Source organism: Fistularia commersonii, chromosome 28, assembly GCF_037954325.1.
Source record: "Fistularia commersonii isolate RoL2024-O1a breed Wild chromosome 28, RoL_Fcom_v1.0, whole genome shotgun sequence".
Taxonomy (NCBI): Eukaryota; Metazoa; Chordata; class Actinopteri; order Syngnathiformes; family Fistulariidae; genus Fistularia; species Fistularia commersonii.
This window is the reverse complement of record NC_141311.1, coordinates 11,814,053-11,831,723: the sequence shown is the minus strand read 5'-3', so window position 1 is coordinate 11,831,723 and position 17,671 is coordinate 11,814,053. Positions and strand designations below refer to the sequence as shown.

The following is a 17,671-nucleotide window of genomic DNA, read 5'->3' as shown; positions in this document are numbered from 1 at the left end:
ATGCATTTTTCCAAATGCTGTCTGACCTAAGAGTCATTTACCAACAGCAGCAACTTTTCAAATTCATCCACTAATTTCATACACTTAGAATCAAGAAATCACAGTGTTTACAGCTCTAAAAATGTCATCTAGAAAACAAATACAATATTCATATTACACTTAATGGAGTACAAATTTTGAGATGAGATGAGATGAGAACAACTTTATTAATCCCGAAGGAAATTGTTGTGCCAGAGTTTCAAGCAACAAACACAACAGCAACAGATAACAGTAGAAAGGAGGAAGAACAAGAAATACAATGAAATATGAATTGTCCTAACCGTCAGCAGTAACTTCTGACGTAGTTGTACACTACTTGAATGCTAACATATATCTATCTGTATTTCCCCAAGGTTGTGGGTCATTCATTTATTACTAAACCTATAAGGACTTTGCTGTAAAGAACAGCTCAGCTAACCTCTGTGATGCAACCACTGAACATTCTGCATTTTTTCCCCATAATAAATACCATATGATAGTTATTTCAGCATTAAAGAAGATTTTATAAGTCTCCATCATAAAGGTTTTCAACTTGGTAAAAGCACACAGCATCACAAAAGGTGAACAGCCATGCTTCTCCTTTTAGAACAGATAAAACCAATGCTTGAAAGACTTGCTCAGACAACATTGGCCATAATCACAAGGGGGAAAAAGTAGCAAGGGCTACAAACTCACTGGAGCACAAGTCAGTAATTGCCCTGGCACATACTCTGAGCTGGTGCGGCCTTATCTTCTGGGCAGGCTGCCATCTCTGCCAATCACCATGAGCAAAGAAGGGTGGCTGAGGCTTAAAGGCTGGATGGGGAACTTCCTTCCGACGCCATTCATGCCATTGAGACCACCTGCTATGCCTGTCAAAGGCTGGAGTTAGGCTACAAGTGGGAAAAAGGCATCTCCAAACAGTAAAAAAAAAAGAAAAAAAGAAAAAAAGAAGTTCTCTTCAACCACCAGTACCCACAAGTACCCACACTAAGAAAGGACATCAAAATGATGTCAGGATTTTCTCTTCATACTTGCAAAACAATATTGGATGTGGTGTATCGTGTCTTCACTTGTGCCACTGTGGCTACATGGAGCTAATATTTAACTAACTATACTGATATTCAAAAGTGTGATTGGTGACATGAGGACATTCAAGGAGTATGCAAGGATCCTCCTTGCCTAAAGTTTTGATGTCAATGAATCTCGGCCAACACCACCTGTTAGTGCTCCTCAAATCCCTGCCAACAGCCCTCTGCAGTCCCAGCTGTGTATGTAAGAGAGAGAAAGAGAAAGAGACAGCGAGGAAGAGAGAGAGATGGCTGTCCTAACTACACACTGTGCCACCACAGAAATTACCATGAAGGAGGATTATTGTGGCAATGGAGTACATAGGCACACCAAAATGAAACATGCACACTCAGGAACCAGATGAACAATTACACACCCATAAAAACAGCGAGATTTTAACGTTCTACATGCACGTTTGAAAATTGGGTTGTGTTCAAAAGGGATTAGAAAATGAGTTAGTCTTGTCATGAAAGTGAATTAAATGATAGTGTCAATTCAAGTACTGTTGTAATGATCTATGACTGGTAATAAAGGCCTGTTCCTGCGAAGGCCTTCAGCTGGATAGGGTGAGGCTGATAAAGTACAGTAACTTCAGTAAGAGACATGACATTCTGACTCAAATAAACTGGGACAGTTAGTTTGAAAAAAACGTATTCTTATAATTCCCCTCTGGTAGAGCCACTACCGGCTCGAATCAAACGTAAAAAGAAATGTTACGGAAAGGTATGAGAGCTTTAATTACATTTTCAGTCGTTTACCATCGAATGCTACAAAATATATCGTCTTGGTTTCGGGTCAACAGCGATCCGGACACACATTAAACCATGAACCACGGACAAAACTCCGATGACCTAGTTCACAACTTTTGGTGTCACGGCGCTATGAGGCCTTGGTCTTTATACTTCCATTAAAAACTGTTACTTTTACGAAGAGCAATGCTTACCTTTAAAAGCGACCTTTAAAGTATAGTAGTTCGACTACATGCGTCATGAGGTCTTTTCCCCGCAGTTTTGTCTTTTCACGTCGACAAACCAAGGTGGAAACAGCCGGCCGACACAAACAGTCTCAAACGTGGAATCTCAGTCTTTGGTCTGTCCCATACCGATTAACTACTTCACCAGCCCAAAGTCCTACGCCGAGGTCCCGAGTCGTCCTTAAATCCGAGAATGCTCCAATAATTACCGAACACAGTTCAAGTTGTCTTACTTAAAGGCGATACAAACCGCTAAGAATATATAGAAATCACCGTCTGACGACTGGTCAGTGTTCCCTTGAAAAGACACACAATAGCCGGGCCAGTACGGAGGAGGCAACGAGGCCCAAGAGAGTTTCATGATGCATTCAGGAACATACATTATGCTCGTACATTAAGGTGTCCGGTTTTGAAAATCCCCCTTGCACAAACGAACGGACGCGTTCTTATAAATCCATCTATCCATTATCCAGCGATTATCCTTCAGTCGGGGTAGCGGGTATCGATTCATTCTTTCTCGTGTTGTTAAGTCTCCCGCCATGCAGATTGAACAGCCGTTCTGGAAACCATTCATGCACGTAAAATGCTACCTTTTACAGCACACGCTTGGTTTAACATTCTCCTTGTTAAATTGATAAAAATAAATACAAATGAAAAAGACTCCCAGCATTTAATGTAATATTCATCGATCTGAAATGTTCAAAAAAAAGTGTACAAGAAGTTTTTCTTCTAAAGCGCGAGTTTCTAGAAGATAGCGGTATCGCCAGATTAAGTGGAAGCCGAAAATGTTGCGTAATATCCAATGACACCTGAACATCCCATCATCGACTATTGAACGATTTCCTCTTGTGTCCAATATGGCCGACGTCACTCTTCGATTAAAGAAAAAAAAACGTTACGTTTCAAGACCAAGTCCCCGCTACACGATTGCAAATTAATCAATTTATTATTTCGTTTCAGTCCAACAAGGAACTATCAGAGATATATGAGCACATATAGTACAGTGTATTATTAATACACGGTTGGGTGTATCTGGCGCCCTCTAGATAAATAAAAGGATTCACAGAACATGAATAGCCAATTTATATTAAAACATCGGGGACCCCCCAACACACACGCACACACACACACACACACACACACACACACACACACACACACGCACACACACACAAATAAATTATATAGTTTATATAATTCTTGTTAATCTGTGCACTCATTTACTCGTTTGTACAGAATGGTGTGCGCACATAGTTTGACACCTATTTTCTTTATTTTGATATTATTAGGTGAATGGGTGGATTAGATTAGAGCAGGGCCTGTGAGCGTCACGTTCAAGATGAAGTGTAGAAATAAGAAATCAATCGCCAATAGCTGATGAACATTCCGGAGAACCCCTATTTCTATGTCTTAAACCCATGAAATGTAAATAAAGTGAAGGTGTTGTTATGGAGACGAGAAAACCTGCACTTCTCACTGTGTGCGAGGGAGAGAGAGGAAGAGTGCGAGAGATCAGGACATTCTAAGGTTAGTATAAGGTCTATTGTACTGGTACGCTTCAGTTTTATTTGTTTGAGAAGTGCTTTACTGACCCCTACTGACTGTGGAAGCACTTTACGTGGATGAAAATAGCCTGTGGATATATACTATATGTCCAAACATATTCGATCACCCATCCAAATAATCAGAATCATGTGTTCCAATCACTTCCATTGCCACATGTGTATAAAATCAGGCAACCAGGCGTGCAGACTGTTTTTGTGATAGAATAGGTCGCTCTTAAGAGCTCAGCAAATTCCAGTGTGGAACTGTGATAGGATGCCACCTGTGCACAAATCCAGTAGTGAAAAAAAACAAACAAACAATGAAATGAATGTATGTATGTATATGGTTCTGAGATGGCTAATTAGTTGAGTGGTCACTTCTGACTTCCGACTACTGGTACGTCGCATCTTCAGTGACTGAATTGCACTTTTTGTAAGTCGTTTTGGATAAAAGCGTCTGCCAAATGACTGTAATGTAATGTAATGTAAACTGATAGAGTGGGGTCAGCAGATGCTGAGATGCATAGTGTGAAGAGGTTGCAACTTTCTGCAGAGTAAATTGCTACAGACCCCCAAACTTCATGTGGCCTTCAGATTAGCTCAAGAACAGTGTGCAGAGAGCTTTATAGAATTGATTTCCATGGTTGAGCAGCTGCATCAAAGCCACACATGAACAAGTGCAATGCAAAACGTTGGATGCAGCGGTGTAAAGCACGCACCACTGGACTCTAGAGCAGTGGAGATGCGTTCTCTGGGGTGACGAATCGCGCTCTCAAAATGGAAATCTGATGGACGAGTCTGGGTTTGGTGGTTGCCACGGGAACGGTACTTGTCTGACTGCATTGTGCCAAGTGTGAGGTTTGGTGGACATTGTTTTTCAGGAGCTGGGCTTGGCACCTTAGTTCCAGCAAAAAGAACTCAGAGAGCTTCACCATACCAAGACATTTTGGGCAATTCCATGCTCCCAACTTTGTGGGAACAGTTTGGTGCAGGCCCCTTCCTTTTCTAACATGACTGTGCACCAGCGCACAAAACAAGATTCATAAAGACATGGATGACAAAGTCTGGTGTGGATGAACTTGAGAGGTCCTGACCTCAACCTGATAGAACACCTTTGGGATGAATTAGAGTGGAGACTGAGAGCCAGGGCTTCTCATCCAACATCACTGTGTGGCCTCACAAATGCGCTCCTGGAAGAATGGTCAAAAATTCCCATAAAAACTCTCCTGAACCTTGTGAACAGCCTTCCCAGAAAAGATGAAGCTGTTATAGCTACAAAGGGTGGACTGATGTAATATTGAACCGTATGGATTAGGAATGGGATGTCACTTAAGTTCATATTCAAGTTCCGTGTATGACACCCTTCCATCACCAGCAAACTTCCACAGATGGTGAATGAGGAAGGACCATGGAGGAGGAGGGCATGTTGAGTGAGATGAACAATGGCACACATACTAGCAGGATGCAAGAAAGCTCTCAGTCTGGGAAGATCCGGATGGCACCATGACAAGGTTCTCTGTGCACTACCTGACATTTTGGAGCAGGAGAAAAAGAAGAAGTGCCAGACCATTATGAGACCAACACCATCCATTCAGTTTGTCAGAGAAGGGGAGAAGCCACTAGTTCCTAAGACGACAAAGAAGAGCCTGCTCCACGCAGCACAATTCTTGGAGATGAGGGTTGACCTGGGAAGACGACCACTCTTCCCCAAGGTTGTGCAAATATCACTGAGGCCAGACGTGGTCTTATGGTCAAGGAGGCAAGGAAGATCACCCTGATCAAAATGACTATCCCTTGGGAAGACAGACACAAGGAGGTTCATGAGAGGAAAGCCGCAATGTATCAGGACCTCGTTGAGAAGTCCAGAGATAAAGGGCCGACCTGGTTATCACCAGATGAGGTTGAGTGTAGGGGTTGCCAGCACAGTCTGTATGGAAGACAGTCACATCTCTGGGAAGGGAGAGGAAGGCAGCTGTCTGTGGCCGAGGGCGGAGCAGCAGAAAATCCATCCTGTTGGCTCTGGAATAGGAGGGAGGAGTTGAGCTGGGAGCCAGGAGGATATGGAGGGTGTAACTGCCCATAACTGTACACCCGCTGACTGAAGGGCGTTGTGGTTCAGAGTCGAAACGTCCTGTGAAAGTTGGTTGCCACCTGATGACATCTTCTCCTAGCTGAAAGCTAGGGTCATGCAGATGTGACTGAGTTACACAGCATCAATGTGGATGTATTGATGCTTTTGGAAAAAAACATAATAATAACAATAACAGTAATAATTTATCCTTTATCAATCCCCATGGGGAAATTCTTCTCAGCAATTAACCCATCATGGAAGAACCATGGGCCAGCTGCCGTTGACCAGCGCCAGGGGAGCAGTTAGGGGTTCAGTGTCTTGCTCAACAACACTTCGACACACTAGGAAGAGCCGGTAATCAAACCAGGAATGTTCGGTTCTGAAGATGATTGCTCTACCCCCTGTTCCATGCCGGCCCCAAAATGTATGATATTTAATTTAATATTGACAATACCTAAAATATTGTAGTGTTATGGTATTGACAGGAAGAGAAGTGGAGTAGGAGATATCTTGAAGGAGGAGTTTGTGAGGAATGTTCTGGGGCTGAAAAGAGTGTTGGGTAGACTTATGGGTATGAAACTGGAAATTGAAGGTGTGATGCACAATGTTGTTAGTGGTTATGCCCCGTGGGTGGGATGTGTGAGAAGGAGTATTTCTGGAGTGAGTTGGATGAAGTGATGCAGAACATCCCCAGAGGTGAGAGATTGGTAATTGGTGGAGATTTAAATGGACATTGAAGTGTGCAGGCAACAGAGGTCATGAAGAAGTGATGGGCAGGTTTGGATATCCAGGTTAGGAAGGCAGAGGGACAGTTGGTGGTAGACTTGCAAAAAGGAGTAAATGTCTGTAGTGATTTTTTTTTTCTAAGAAAGGCAGGAACATAGGGTAACTTATAAGAGTGGAGGTAGACGCATGCAAGTAGACTACATCTTGTATAGACAATGGAATCAAAGGAGATCAGTGACTGAAAAGTAGTGGTAGGTGAGAGTGTAGCTAGATAGCATAGGATGGTGGTTTGTAGGATGACTGGTGACAAGATAAAGAAGACAAAGGCAGAACAGATGATGAAAGGTTGGAAGTTGAAAAAGGAGGGTTGTATGGTTTTCAGGGAGGAGTTGAGATAGACTGGGCAGTCAGGGTGAGCTTCCAGACGACTGGAAAACTAATATGATCAGGGAGACAGGTCGGAGAGTATGTGGTGTGTCGTCTGGGAGGAAAGTAGATAAGAAGTAGAAAAGGTGGAATGAGGAAATGCAGGAGTATATGCAAAGACAGAGGTGGGCAAAGATGAAGTGGGACACTGAGAGGACTGAGGAGAACACCTAGGAGTACAGGGAGATGTAGCGCACGATAAAGGTAGGGGAAGCAAAGGCAAAATAAAGGGCCTATGATGATTTGTGTGCGATGTTGGACAGTAAGACGGGAAATAATAATTTATGCAGGTTGACAAAGCAGTGAGATAGAGATGGGACGGATATAGAGTAGGGTCAGGGGATTAAGGACAGAGAGTGACATGTATTGACAGATGCTAGAAGAGTGATGGGAAGATGCAAAGAGTACTCTGAAGAGGTGATTAATGAGGAAAATGACAGCAAGGGAAGGTTAGAAGAGGTGACTATTGTGGACCACAAAGTAGCAGAGATTAGTAAAGGTGAAGTAAGGAGGACATTGAAGAGGATGGAAAATGGAAAGGCAGTTGGTCACTAGGTGAGGTGGCAGTAGATTTTCTTGTTAGATTATTCAACAGGATCTTAGAGAGTGAAAAGATGCCCGAGGAATAGAGAAGTGTGATGGTGGACATATTTAACAACATTGAAAATGTTCAGAATTCCGGTGACTGGTGGTGAGAAGCAGCAGTCAGCATTTATGAGCAGCAGTATGGTTTCATACCCAGAAAGAATAATACCTAGAGAGAGGGCTTTGAGAATGCTGGTAGAGAAGTACAGACAAGGTCAGAGGGAACTACATTGAGCCTTTGTAGACCTAAAAAAACATGGCAGGATGCTGAGAAATGAACTATGGTATTGTATGAGGAAGTCTGGAGTGGCAGAGAAGTATGTTACATAGTTGCAGGACGTGTATGTGAAATGCAAGACAGTGATGAGGTGTGTTGTAGATAGAGTGTGTGACAGAAGTTCAAGGTGGAGGTGGGGTTTCATCAGGGATCAGCTCTGAGCCCCTTCTTGGGCATCAGTGGTGATGGATAGGCTGACAGATGAGGTTCGACAGGAATCTCCAGAGACCATGTTTGCAGATGACATTGGGATTTGTAGTGAGAGCAGGGAACAGGTGGAAGAAAATCTAAAGAGGTAAAGGTATGCGCTGGAAAGGAGGGGAATGATGGTCAGTTGCAGCAAGACAGAATATATCTGTGCGAATAGTGGAATGGCGAGGCTACAGGAGAGGTGATAAAGAAGGTGGAGGATATTAAGTATTTACGGTCAACAGTCCAGAGCAATGGAGGGTGTAGAACTGGTCGGAGAAGAGTCTCAGGGGTACTATGCAATAGAAGAATATCAGCCAGAATGAAAGGAAAAAGTGTTCATGACTGTGGTGAGACCAGTGATGCTCAATGGTTTGGAGACAGTGGCATTGAAGAAAAGACAGGAAGCAGAGCTGGAGATAACAGAAATGAAGACGTTGAGGTTTTCTTCGGGAATGATGAGGATGGATAGGAGTCGGAATGAGACTATCAGAGCAACAACACTTGTCATGTACAGAGGAGGGATATTGAATATATTGGTTTAGGAATGCTGTGGTTGGAGCTGCCAGGCAGAAGGTCTAGGGGAAGACCAAAGACATATTTTATGGACTTGGTGAAAGAGGACATAGTTCGTATGTGTAAGGGAAGAGAATACAGAGAATAGTGTTAGATGGAGGAGGTTGATTCGCTGTGGCAACACCTGAAGGGAAAAGCAGAAAGGGAAAAGAAGAAGAGGAATGAAACAGCATATATATATATATATATATATATATATATGTATGTGTGTGTGTGTGTGTGTGTGTGTGTAATATATATATATATATATATATATATATATATATATATATATATATGCATATATCTGTATGATAGATAGATAGATAGATAGATAGATAGATAGATAGATAGATAGATAGATAGATAGATAGATAGATAGATAGATAGATAGATTTTTGCCATCCAGTGTTGGTTCTTTTTCTAAAATTTGTGTGAAATACAGCCAGCTCTTTCCCAAGTGTGTGTATTTTTATTTCTAAGTGCATGGTCTTAGGAGAGAGAAAGAAAGAGGGACACTGATTATCTCTACAACAATATCCCATTTCAGAAATGACGGTCTTGTTACTCATAATGATCCACGGAGCCCATAGTTGATATTCACCTCCCTTAGAAAATATCTGAGGACAAGGTGAAGCAGATAAAACACAGATGCATGTCCCCTTCTTGGGTTCAGATGAACAGACGCCCTTTCAAATGGGTTTTTTCAAATCTCGTTGCAGGATTCAGGGGAAGTAACCTCAACGGAGTCTGCAGTCCTTCATTTGTCCTCATGATGGCGCTGTTTCCTAGAAGTACTGGCCTCTGCGACAGGCCTAATATTAGTAGTCTATTCCCGTTAAAGCATATGGGGTTTAAGTTGAGCTCTTCAGAGGAGTCACGCCCGATGGAGAGGAAGTTGCGTCAGTGTAAACAAAAACGTGACGTGAATCGCTCCTCGGATAAAGTCTTCGATTTGTTACTGAGCTGGAGGTATGATTCAGTCGTGAATCAAAAGATCTGATGTCCCTCCGTCCTTGGTTCCGATCCAGTCTGAGAAGTTGATCGAATTTAACAAAAGAATTCTCACTGTGGTTATAATCCTGCGATGGTCCTTGAAGTTACAAATATGAATATCTGAAGTTTTCAGCTATTTTATTTGATTGAGCAAAGCCCTAATAAAATGGAAGACATGGGAAGATTCAACTTGTTGCCAAAAATATATACATTGAAAAATAACTCACAAAGGAAAGAAGCTCAAATAGTAAAAATATCATCGATTCCCGACGTGGGTGGGGGCGATAAGGCTGGAGTATTCTTTGGAGAGGTGCCAAATACGTGATAGTATATCTAAAAAGCTTTCATCTGTTTTATTCGATTTGAAAAATCATCAAATTATTAAGATACAATTTGGGAAAATGAGTAAAGAGTTCGGTTAGATCTCCGAGTGACATCCTGCGTCACCAGCTCGTCTTCAAATCAAATTATGTGTCTCGTTTTTGTTCCCGCAATCTAACGAATAGGCCGGGGCCTCGGCGCCGTCACTGTATCACGTATAAAACACCCCACCCCGCACCCAGCACCCCGCACCCCACACCCCGCACCCCGGCCCAGTAAACAGCAAGCAATTATTGGAAATGATTAGAAAAAATGACTGTAAATTCACAAAGCCGCAATCTGTGCGGATTCATTTCAGCACCGGACAGCTCCCGACTCCCAGGAGGCCTTGAACTTGGTCGGCTGAAGCCTGATCCTCACCTCGATCCAAAACGGGTCAGTCACATGAAACCACCACTGGCGGCGAAGACGATCATTTCCCAAATCATCCTAATCATAAAAGCCTGAGAGAACCTATTGATGGTGCGTGAGGAGGGGAAATGCTGATGTGCGGTTGCAGTGACTGGCATAATCGAATTAACTTCATTACGGTCTTTTGAGATGCTTTCCATTTCGCAGACGTTTTCAGGGGTTTTAACAAAAGTAGAAAGTTTTTTCCGTAAACTTTCCGGGGTGGGGGTGCTCTGACGAATACATCGATGGACAAGGAACTGTACCATTATATTCCGGGAGGAAGAGTTGATGACGTCTATCCTTAATGTGACTTAATGCAAGGAGGAGGAGGAGGAGGAAGAGGAGGAGGGGGCAAGGCTTGCGATACTTAGATAAAAGTCCAAGGCAATCACAGCACAGGACAAAAAAGTTTAGAGCAAAGGTATGTAGACGAAGACACGACGCACTTTCCAGCACCTGGTTGTCGTGTGTGATTGGCCGAGTCTTTTTATATTGTGTATAAAAGTGAGACAGACTATAGTAAGGGCGAGATAAGAAGACGGCGGAGGCGCTACAGCCAGGAAAGAAGTGGCGTGAGAAACATCCTATCCCTCTCTTTTCTTCCTCTCCTCCGCTCTATCGCACGCACACACACACACACACACGCACGCTCTCATTCACTCACGCGCACGTGCGCACACACATACACACACACACACACACACACACACACACCTACACGTACGCGCACTCACTACCACAGCCGCGCCCGGATCACATCCTACAGCACAGCGCTCTCTCTGCCTCCCTGCTATAGGTATGTGCAAAACGCTGGATTTTTCTTAAAAAACTGGGAGAAATTCAGAGACGGAGGTCAAGACAATGGAAGTTTTTCCGCCATGCGTGGAGATCTGCTGTTCTTAATTACTTTGGCACTGCATGCAAAGGATTTGATTTTTTTTTTTTATATTTTATTTTTTGAATGATATTGGATGACAGAGAGGGAGCGAGAAAAAAAGCGATTTCTTTTTACTCTTTTTGTTTGCGCAAACGGACGCGGTGTTTGTCTTAATCAGAGGCGAGTAGATCAGCAGCTTTTTAGTTGGTGGTGACCGAGAAGTAGCGCAGAGTGTGAATTTGATAGAACAAAGAAAAAGGAAGTGATCGTCTTGGTTGTTTAGAAGATGCACTAACCCGTTCGTTTTTTGTTCTTCTTTTTTTTTTTAATAATTTTTTTCTCTGACAGCATGGCCAGTTCGAGTAAAGCTACTTTAATCTTGCTCATCTACGGGATCCTAATGCACTACAGCGTCTTCTGCACACCTATCGGAATCAGTTACCCTAAAATAAGGTAAATGTATATGCTTTGTGTGTCTTTACAAGAACCTTTAATTAATCCAACATTCACATTCAGTGGATCCAATGAGAGAGATGTTAACATTATCATAGAAAGATGTTTTAGGTTCTTGTTGTGTGCAGTTTAAGGAAGGCAGCGGGAAATAAATGAAGAAATTCAGTACAGAAAATAAGTCTTGTAGGGGTGGGTGGCGGCGCGCCGTGTGGGTGGGGGGGTGTGTGGGTGGGGGTGCCATGGAAATTGAGAATATGTGTCAGTCCAGTGGGACCTTTCACAGAACTCCCCCTTATTAAAAATGAGAGCGCAGTCAGTGCAATGGATCGCTCCTGGGATGACGCCGTGCTGGCGTCACCAAGGAGAGGAGAGGCGAATAGGAGAGCTCAACCCATTTTAAGATTTTTTTTTTTCATGACAAGTACATATATATATATAATTTGGGCGTGGTTCTTTCCGGTTCTTCGAAGAAATAATTGCTAATTGAGCCATTCTTTTAATACGGTTTTGGCCCCACGCCTGAACTTAGTATGACATTTATCACAACCATTGTCTCAACGCTTAAATGATTAATGAGGCTTAAGCCCGTTTTGAAGAGGAGAGCATCAAGTTGAAAAGAAGGGGGAAAAAAAACAACGTGTTTTATTTATAGACCAATGAAATGGGAAAAAAAAGTTCCTCACATCTGTTCATATTAAAATTTCATTAATCCGATTAAACGGTTTCTTTGAAATCAATGTTTTCTTTTTTTTCTTTTTCGTTTCTCCTCCAATTTTCAACCTCCCACCGAATTCCAAAAGCAGAATCAGACTCTTTGGCATTCCCGCGCTGCTCTGCGTCCCACTTTGTGTGCACAGATCTCGTGAATGTGACGAATGTTTGTCCTCTTGCAGACTTGATAACGACGCCTTCGATGAAGATGGGAATTCATTATCTGATATGGGATTTGAAAGCGATCAAATTGCCATACGAAGCCCACCGTCCCTAAACGACGACGGGTTTACTCTGTATTACCCACCGGAGAAGAGGTAAAAATGCTTTTATATTACAGCTTAATGGTGGAATCCCTCTGATGATTTATTTTGCGGTAATATTTCTCGTTTTTTTTTAAATTTCGTTTTTCCTTCCGGACTTCCCCGTGTTATTTGTTCTGTGTTATTTTCATACCGAGTAGCCTAAAATGTGGATTCAGACCCTTAATGATATTAATCCAGTTAAAGGGTCGGGTATAGAAGGGCTCTCTCCGATTTCATTGCACCAGATGGGATTTGGGACCTGCGAGTGGGTGGGTGGTCGGGAGCGGGTACATTTTAGGCTACTTTTGATCATTTTTGTCTGCGCTTTTTATTTTATTTTATTTTCATAAATTTTAGCTACTGATGATCTATGTGTTTTGGCGTTTTATCATCTCAGAGCAGAAAGGCATGCTGAGGAAGAATTAGATAGAGCCTTGAGGGAGATCCTGGGTCAGTTAACAACGAGACATTATCTGCATTCTCTGATGACAATTCGTGCAGGGTAAGGGCATTTCTTATAAGCGTTAACCTGCAGTCATTTTTTTTTATTTGATTTTTTTATGTTTCCTCCACTGCTCAAGTCCAGGCTGTGACTTCATCTTTTTCTCAGTTTAATATGCGTGTTTTGTTTCTTTTTCATGTTCCCCCCTCAACATAGACATTTTCATTCGACATATTATTTGTTGCTATTTGTGGTGGCGTGCGTGAATGTCCGGTGTCCTCCCTTCGAACGATGGGCAGTTGGCTCGAAATTGATATCCAATTCGATTCAGCGTATTGGGGATCAATCTATACATTGATTTTTGTTTAAACCCCACGTAAAAACGAAAGAAAAAAAAATCAGAATGCGTCAGAATATGTGATGGATTCAGTGAATAATTTATGTTTTCCTGAAGGCTTAAATCATGGTGTCTTTTAAACTGCGGTGCCTTTAAAGGAAAGAAGAGGCCAGTACATGCACTATTAATGCTGGGAAATTTACACTTTGATAAAGTTATAGAAAAAAAAAACAGTATTAAATAATTAAAAAAAAATGCTGATCTGAGATGTCGTGGACAACGTTCAGTTTAAAGTGAAGACTTTCTTAAATATTTTTTTTCTTTGTTTATTGTGTTGTTTTTTTCAGCGACGACAACAGCATGGAAGACGAATCGGAGCCCTTGTCCAAAAGACATTCAGACGGAATCTTCACCGACAGCTACAGTCGCTATAGAAAGCAGATGGCCGTGCAGAAATACCTGGCAGCGGTACTGGGACGAAGGTACAGACAGAGAGTTAGGAATAAAGGACGTCGACTTGCCTATTTGTAGCGTTGTTTCCAAAAAAAGCGCCCAAACTGCCCTCCTGTGTATATACATCCAGTCGTTAAATCATTCAGATATATCCGACCAACCAGTGGATTGCGCCTGTGTTCTTTCAACATGTATTTATGTATGAAGTAAAGCCATTAAAATGAATATTTTAATAATAATATTGTTTTTTTTCTTTTTGTACAAAAGCACTTGATACCGCACAGTTATACTTTGTGAACCAATATATTATTTTCATGTCTAAGATGTTGAAAACAAATGAGAAACAACAAGAAAAAGTAAAAAAAAAAAAAAAAAAAAAAAAAATGTGCACCTTTAACATTATGCGCTTGAAATCTATAAAGACCATCTACATATGCAGAAAATAAATAGATTTTAAAAAGACAATCAAAGTATTGAATGTTATACTTATTTTTGTAACCAACGTTCTATTTTTTTAGTGTTGTTTGTTTTCCAAACAGGCCAAAAGACGCATTGAGCATGTTATGAGGCATTTCTGGCTTATCCTAAATGATAGATGTTGCCCTTATCCACCCTCCTCCTCACTCCCCTAATGGGAGCTCTGTGGGTTTGTATAGCTTGCCTTGCTGCCCCTTCAGGCAAATCCAGATGGCTTTCGTTGAACACCCTCTTATTTGACAGACTAACTTACACAGTCATTTGTGTAAGCGGTGTTAAAAGCTTAGTTTCCTTTAACAGAAGTTTCTTTGAAGGTTTTTGCAATGCCGTCATCGCTTAATGGTAAAGGATGCACTCATGTTTAAGTTATAAGTATGTGGCAAACAGTTCTTGCTCACTTGCCTCAAAGACATTTACCCCAGGAGAGCGAAGGTGCCAGGCTCAACCGTGTAAAGATTGCTGTGTCTGTAACATATCCAGCATAACTTACACGGTGCACAGATTCATTTCAGTGTTTTCAGTGTTCGGCCAATTCAATTACCTGGAGGGATAGGCTTACAGTTGTACTTCGGCAGTTCTAATATATTTAGAATTGGCCTTGAAAATGAACATGATAGGCAGCAGATGAAGCTTTTTTTTTAATGTGAAGCAAAGAGACTAAAGGTAGCATCTGAGTTCACGTAAGGAATATCTAAGTTACTTCCTGGTGCATGTGGACACCTTGTTCATTTTGCTTAGAAATTGCATGGCATTATGCTTTTTCCCTTCAAATTGTTCTTTATGAAAGGTGGACCATAATAAGCCTATTTCAGCAGAACTTCCTTCCTTAGATACTCTGGATATGTGAATAGGGAAACTGATACTGCACTGACTTGTTGGACTTTGTCCTCACTGCTACTGACATTGAATTATCATATAGAAAAAGAAGTAGTAGCACATTATGCTTATCGCCTTGGTATTGGTAGCAGTTTTAAAGATTATTTTTTGCTTCTAGATGATCTAGTTAAAATGTTGATTTGACAGTGTTGTGGCTTAATTCTTTTGTAAGAAAAAAGTGATCTGTGTTTGATATGTGTGCTGCAGCAATAGCAGGGAGGATGTGACGATGAGATTAAGGGAGTTTCAGGTGACCAAAAGAGGTTCGTGTCGACAGTAAGCGAGATCAGGAGACAAAAGGAGCAAAAGAGACCATTACATAAGAGGCACAGTACAGCACCCGTGAGACAGAAAGAGGTTGTCACTCTGGGATACAAAATCAAACAGTTCGCCTCACCTAACAAGATGCTATTAGGATTAATGAGGAGATCAAATCTTGAATTCCTTTTATAATTGTATCGTATAAATATATGTATATGTATAATATATGTATATATATATATATACATATATTATATATATATTATATATATATTCACCCTGTGAAACCATCTGAACACTTCAGTTTTGCGCTTAATCTTTCCAGCTTTGAGTGAATGTGTGTTTTCGAGTGTGTGCATGCATATGTGTTTGCCTATTGGTGCACATATCCGTGTGACGGTGTATGCATCTTATGTTTGTTTGTGTTAACGGGTGACTGAATGTGCATGTGGAGGTGGAAACAGCTTCTGGTTTTGGTGCCTTGCTTTGATGTGAGAAAAAAAAAAAATGAAAAAAAAAAATAAAACATTTAAAAAATCGCCACAAGTGACAGATGGCAATTTTAGTGGCCCTACAATGCTGCAGTCCATTAGCTTACATTGAAACTTCCTTTTACTCTGTTTAATCGCTCAGCTGGGTCTGGCCCAAGAGTAGTAGAATTAGGCCCTGTTTTTGAAGCATGAGCAATGGTTTATTGAGTAAATAAAGAAATAAAAAAAAGAACCGACTGTATATGTTGATGGAGCAGGCAATGTATGTGTGTGTTTGTGTGTGTGTGCATGAGTTTGGGTCGTGCAGTGTCTGTGAGAGTTGTGACTAATGACCAGTGTTTGTTCATGCTGATTCTAAGGTGTTGTTGATTATTTTAATATTGGTAGGTAATAATTATTAATCAGAAAATAGCCCTCAATCTATTATTTAGACATTTGTGCTTCAATATAAAGAAGAAAACGGTTTCAGAAAAATGACAGATGTTGTTCAGACCATAGCATTTGCCTGTTGTTGATATTTCTGAAAGCGCCAAACGCCTTACTTCAATGTTTAATCTATTATCTATCTGAAAAATGTGTTTTAAAAGTGAACCTTAGTACCAGTGACATCGTTACAAACACAGGCGTCCTTATATTGGGTTTTACGTTTCTCAATGTTATGAAAGTGTTGTAAGATTTGTATGAATAAATTTTTGTAAACAACATTTTCTAATCAATGTCTAATCTTTGAAACAAATAATTTTGCAAGTGATGGGTAACATTGAGTAAAAATGCAGCATAGATAGTCATACATTTGCCCTTATCACATATCCTGACTACTTTCTTTCTGTAATCTGAATCTAACTTGAATGTTCCTCCTGAGGCTGAGTTTAAGATGATCACAGAGGGTCACCAGAGAACATTTGCAGAGGAAACAAACACAACTACAGACTCATATTAGAATAAACGCTACATGAATCATATTTCTGCACCCGCATCAAAGCTGTTGTTTTCTGGTGGATCGAGATGACAGGAAGTTCCATCGAGTTCCATTCATCTTGCTGAAATGGAAAAATCCAAATTTAAAAAGTCAAATGTATCACACACAGCAATCAAAATTAGCTATAAATGGTGCCTGGATTAATTAACCCTTATCATCTAATGACATTTATTCTTCTAAAATGTCATGGAAGTGCATATAAAAAGGCACATACAGGAAAACTTTAAATGCACCTGACCGTCGACTGAAAAATAGAGCTGAGAGAGATTTCCTCCCTGGATCAGCTAAGACACTTACTCCATCCATGGCCTTGGAAGTGCAGCTGTGTCCCATGGGAAAGGAAGATGGGTGTGGCAACAGAGCGTGTGTGATCTGATCCTCATCAGCCAGAAGGAGTGTGCGCGTGCACATACACCAGAGCTCAACTAACCCAATCAGAGAAATGTTGCATGGCAACGGTTCACAAAGGGACATGATTGTATATGCTGTATACATATTTCTAGGTGTGGAAAGGGAGTGAGACAATGGGATTTTGTGTTTGTATGTGGGTCTTACTGCACAGGTAGTCTTTAAAGCTGCTTCACATTGCTGTGTGGTTTCATATCAAACGTTTGTGGGCACAGCACTTGAGCAAAACACAGAAAGCAGAGACAAACACAAATACCTTAAGATACCATATCACTAAAACTTTGCAGTAAGGATGTGCTCAGGTGGTAATTATGATTAATGAAATTCATAAAAATGAATTTGCTTTCACAGACACACAGGCAGAGAGATCTTTTTTCTTCTTTAATGACCGACTGA

General features: G+C 41.2%; 2 protein-coding genes across 3 annotated transcripts in view; one reads left to right on the top strand and one right to left on the bottom strand.

Annotated features, from left to right (window-relative positions):
* yes1 (YES proto-oncogene 1, Src family tyrosine kinase) overlaps nucleotides 1-2,387 on the bottom strand; it is a 33,115-nt gene extending 30,728 nt beyond the window's left edge. The window contains exon 1 of the mRNA XM_086176457.1: nucleotides 2,033-2,387. The gene's annotated coding sequence lies outside the window, so the exon portion shown is untranslated. The remainder of the gene's footprint in view (nucleotides 1-2,032) is intronic.
* Nucleotides 2,388-10,732: 8,345 nt separating this feature from the next.
* On the top strand, nucleotides 10,733-14,167 carry adcyap1b (adenylate cyclase activating polypeptide 1b). 2 transcript variants are annotated; one of them, XM_086175950.1, is made up of 5 exons: nucleotides 10,862-11,001; nucleotides 11,431-11,535; nucleotides 12,429-12,563; nucleotides 12,949-13,053; nucleotides 13,678-14,167. In XM_086175950.1, exons 2-5 carry the CDS (start codon nucleotides 11,432-11,434, stop codon nucleotides 13,859-13,861), a joined length of 528 nt encoding a protein of 175 aa, XP_086032076.1. In that variant the 5' UTR covers nucleotides 10,862-11,001; nucleotide 11,431; the 3' UTR covers nucleotides 13,862-14,167. The 2 variants fall into 2 exon arrangements, with proteins under 2 accessions (XP_086032077.1, XP_086032076.1); XM_086175951.1 differs by lacking the exon at nucleotides 12,949-13,053 and having other exon boundaries at nucleotides 10,733-11,001.
* The last annotated feature ends 3,504 nt before the right edge of the window (nucleotides 14,168-17,671 follow it).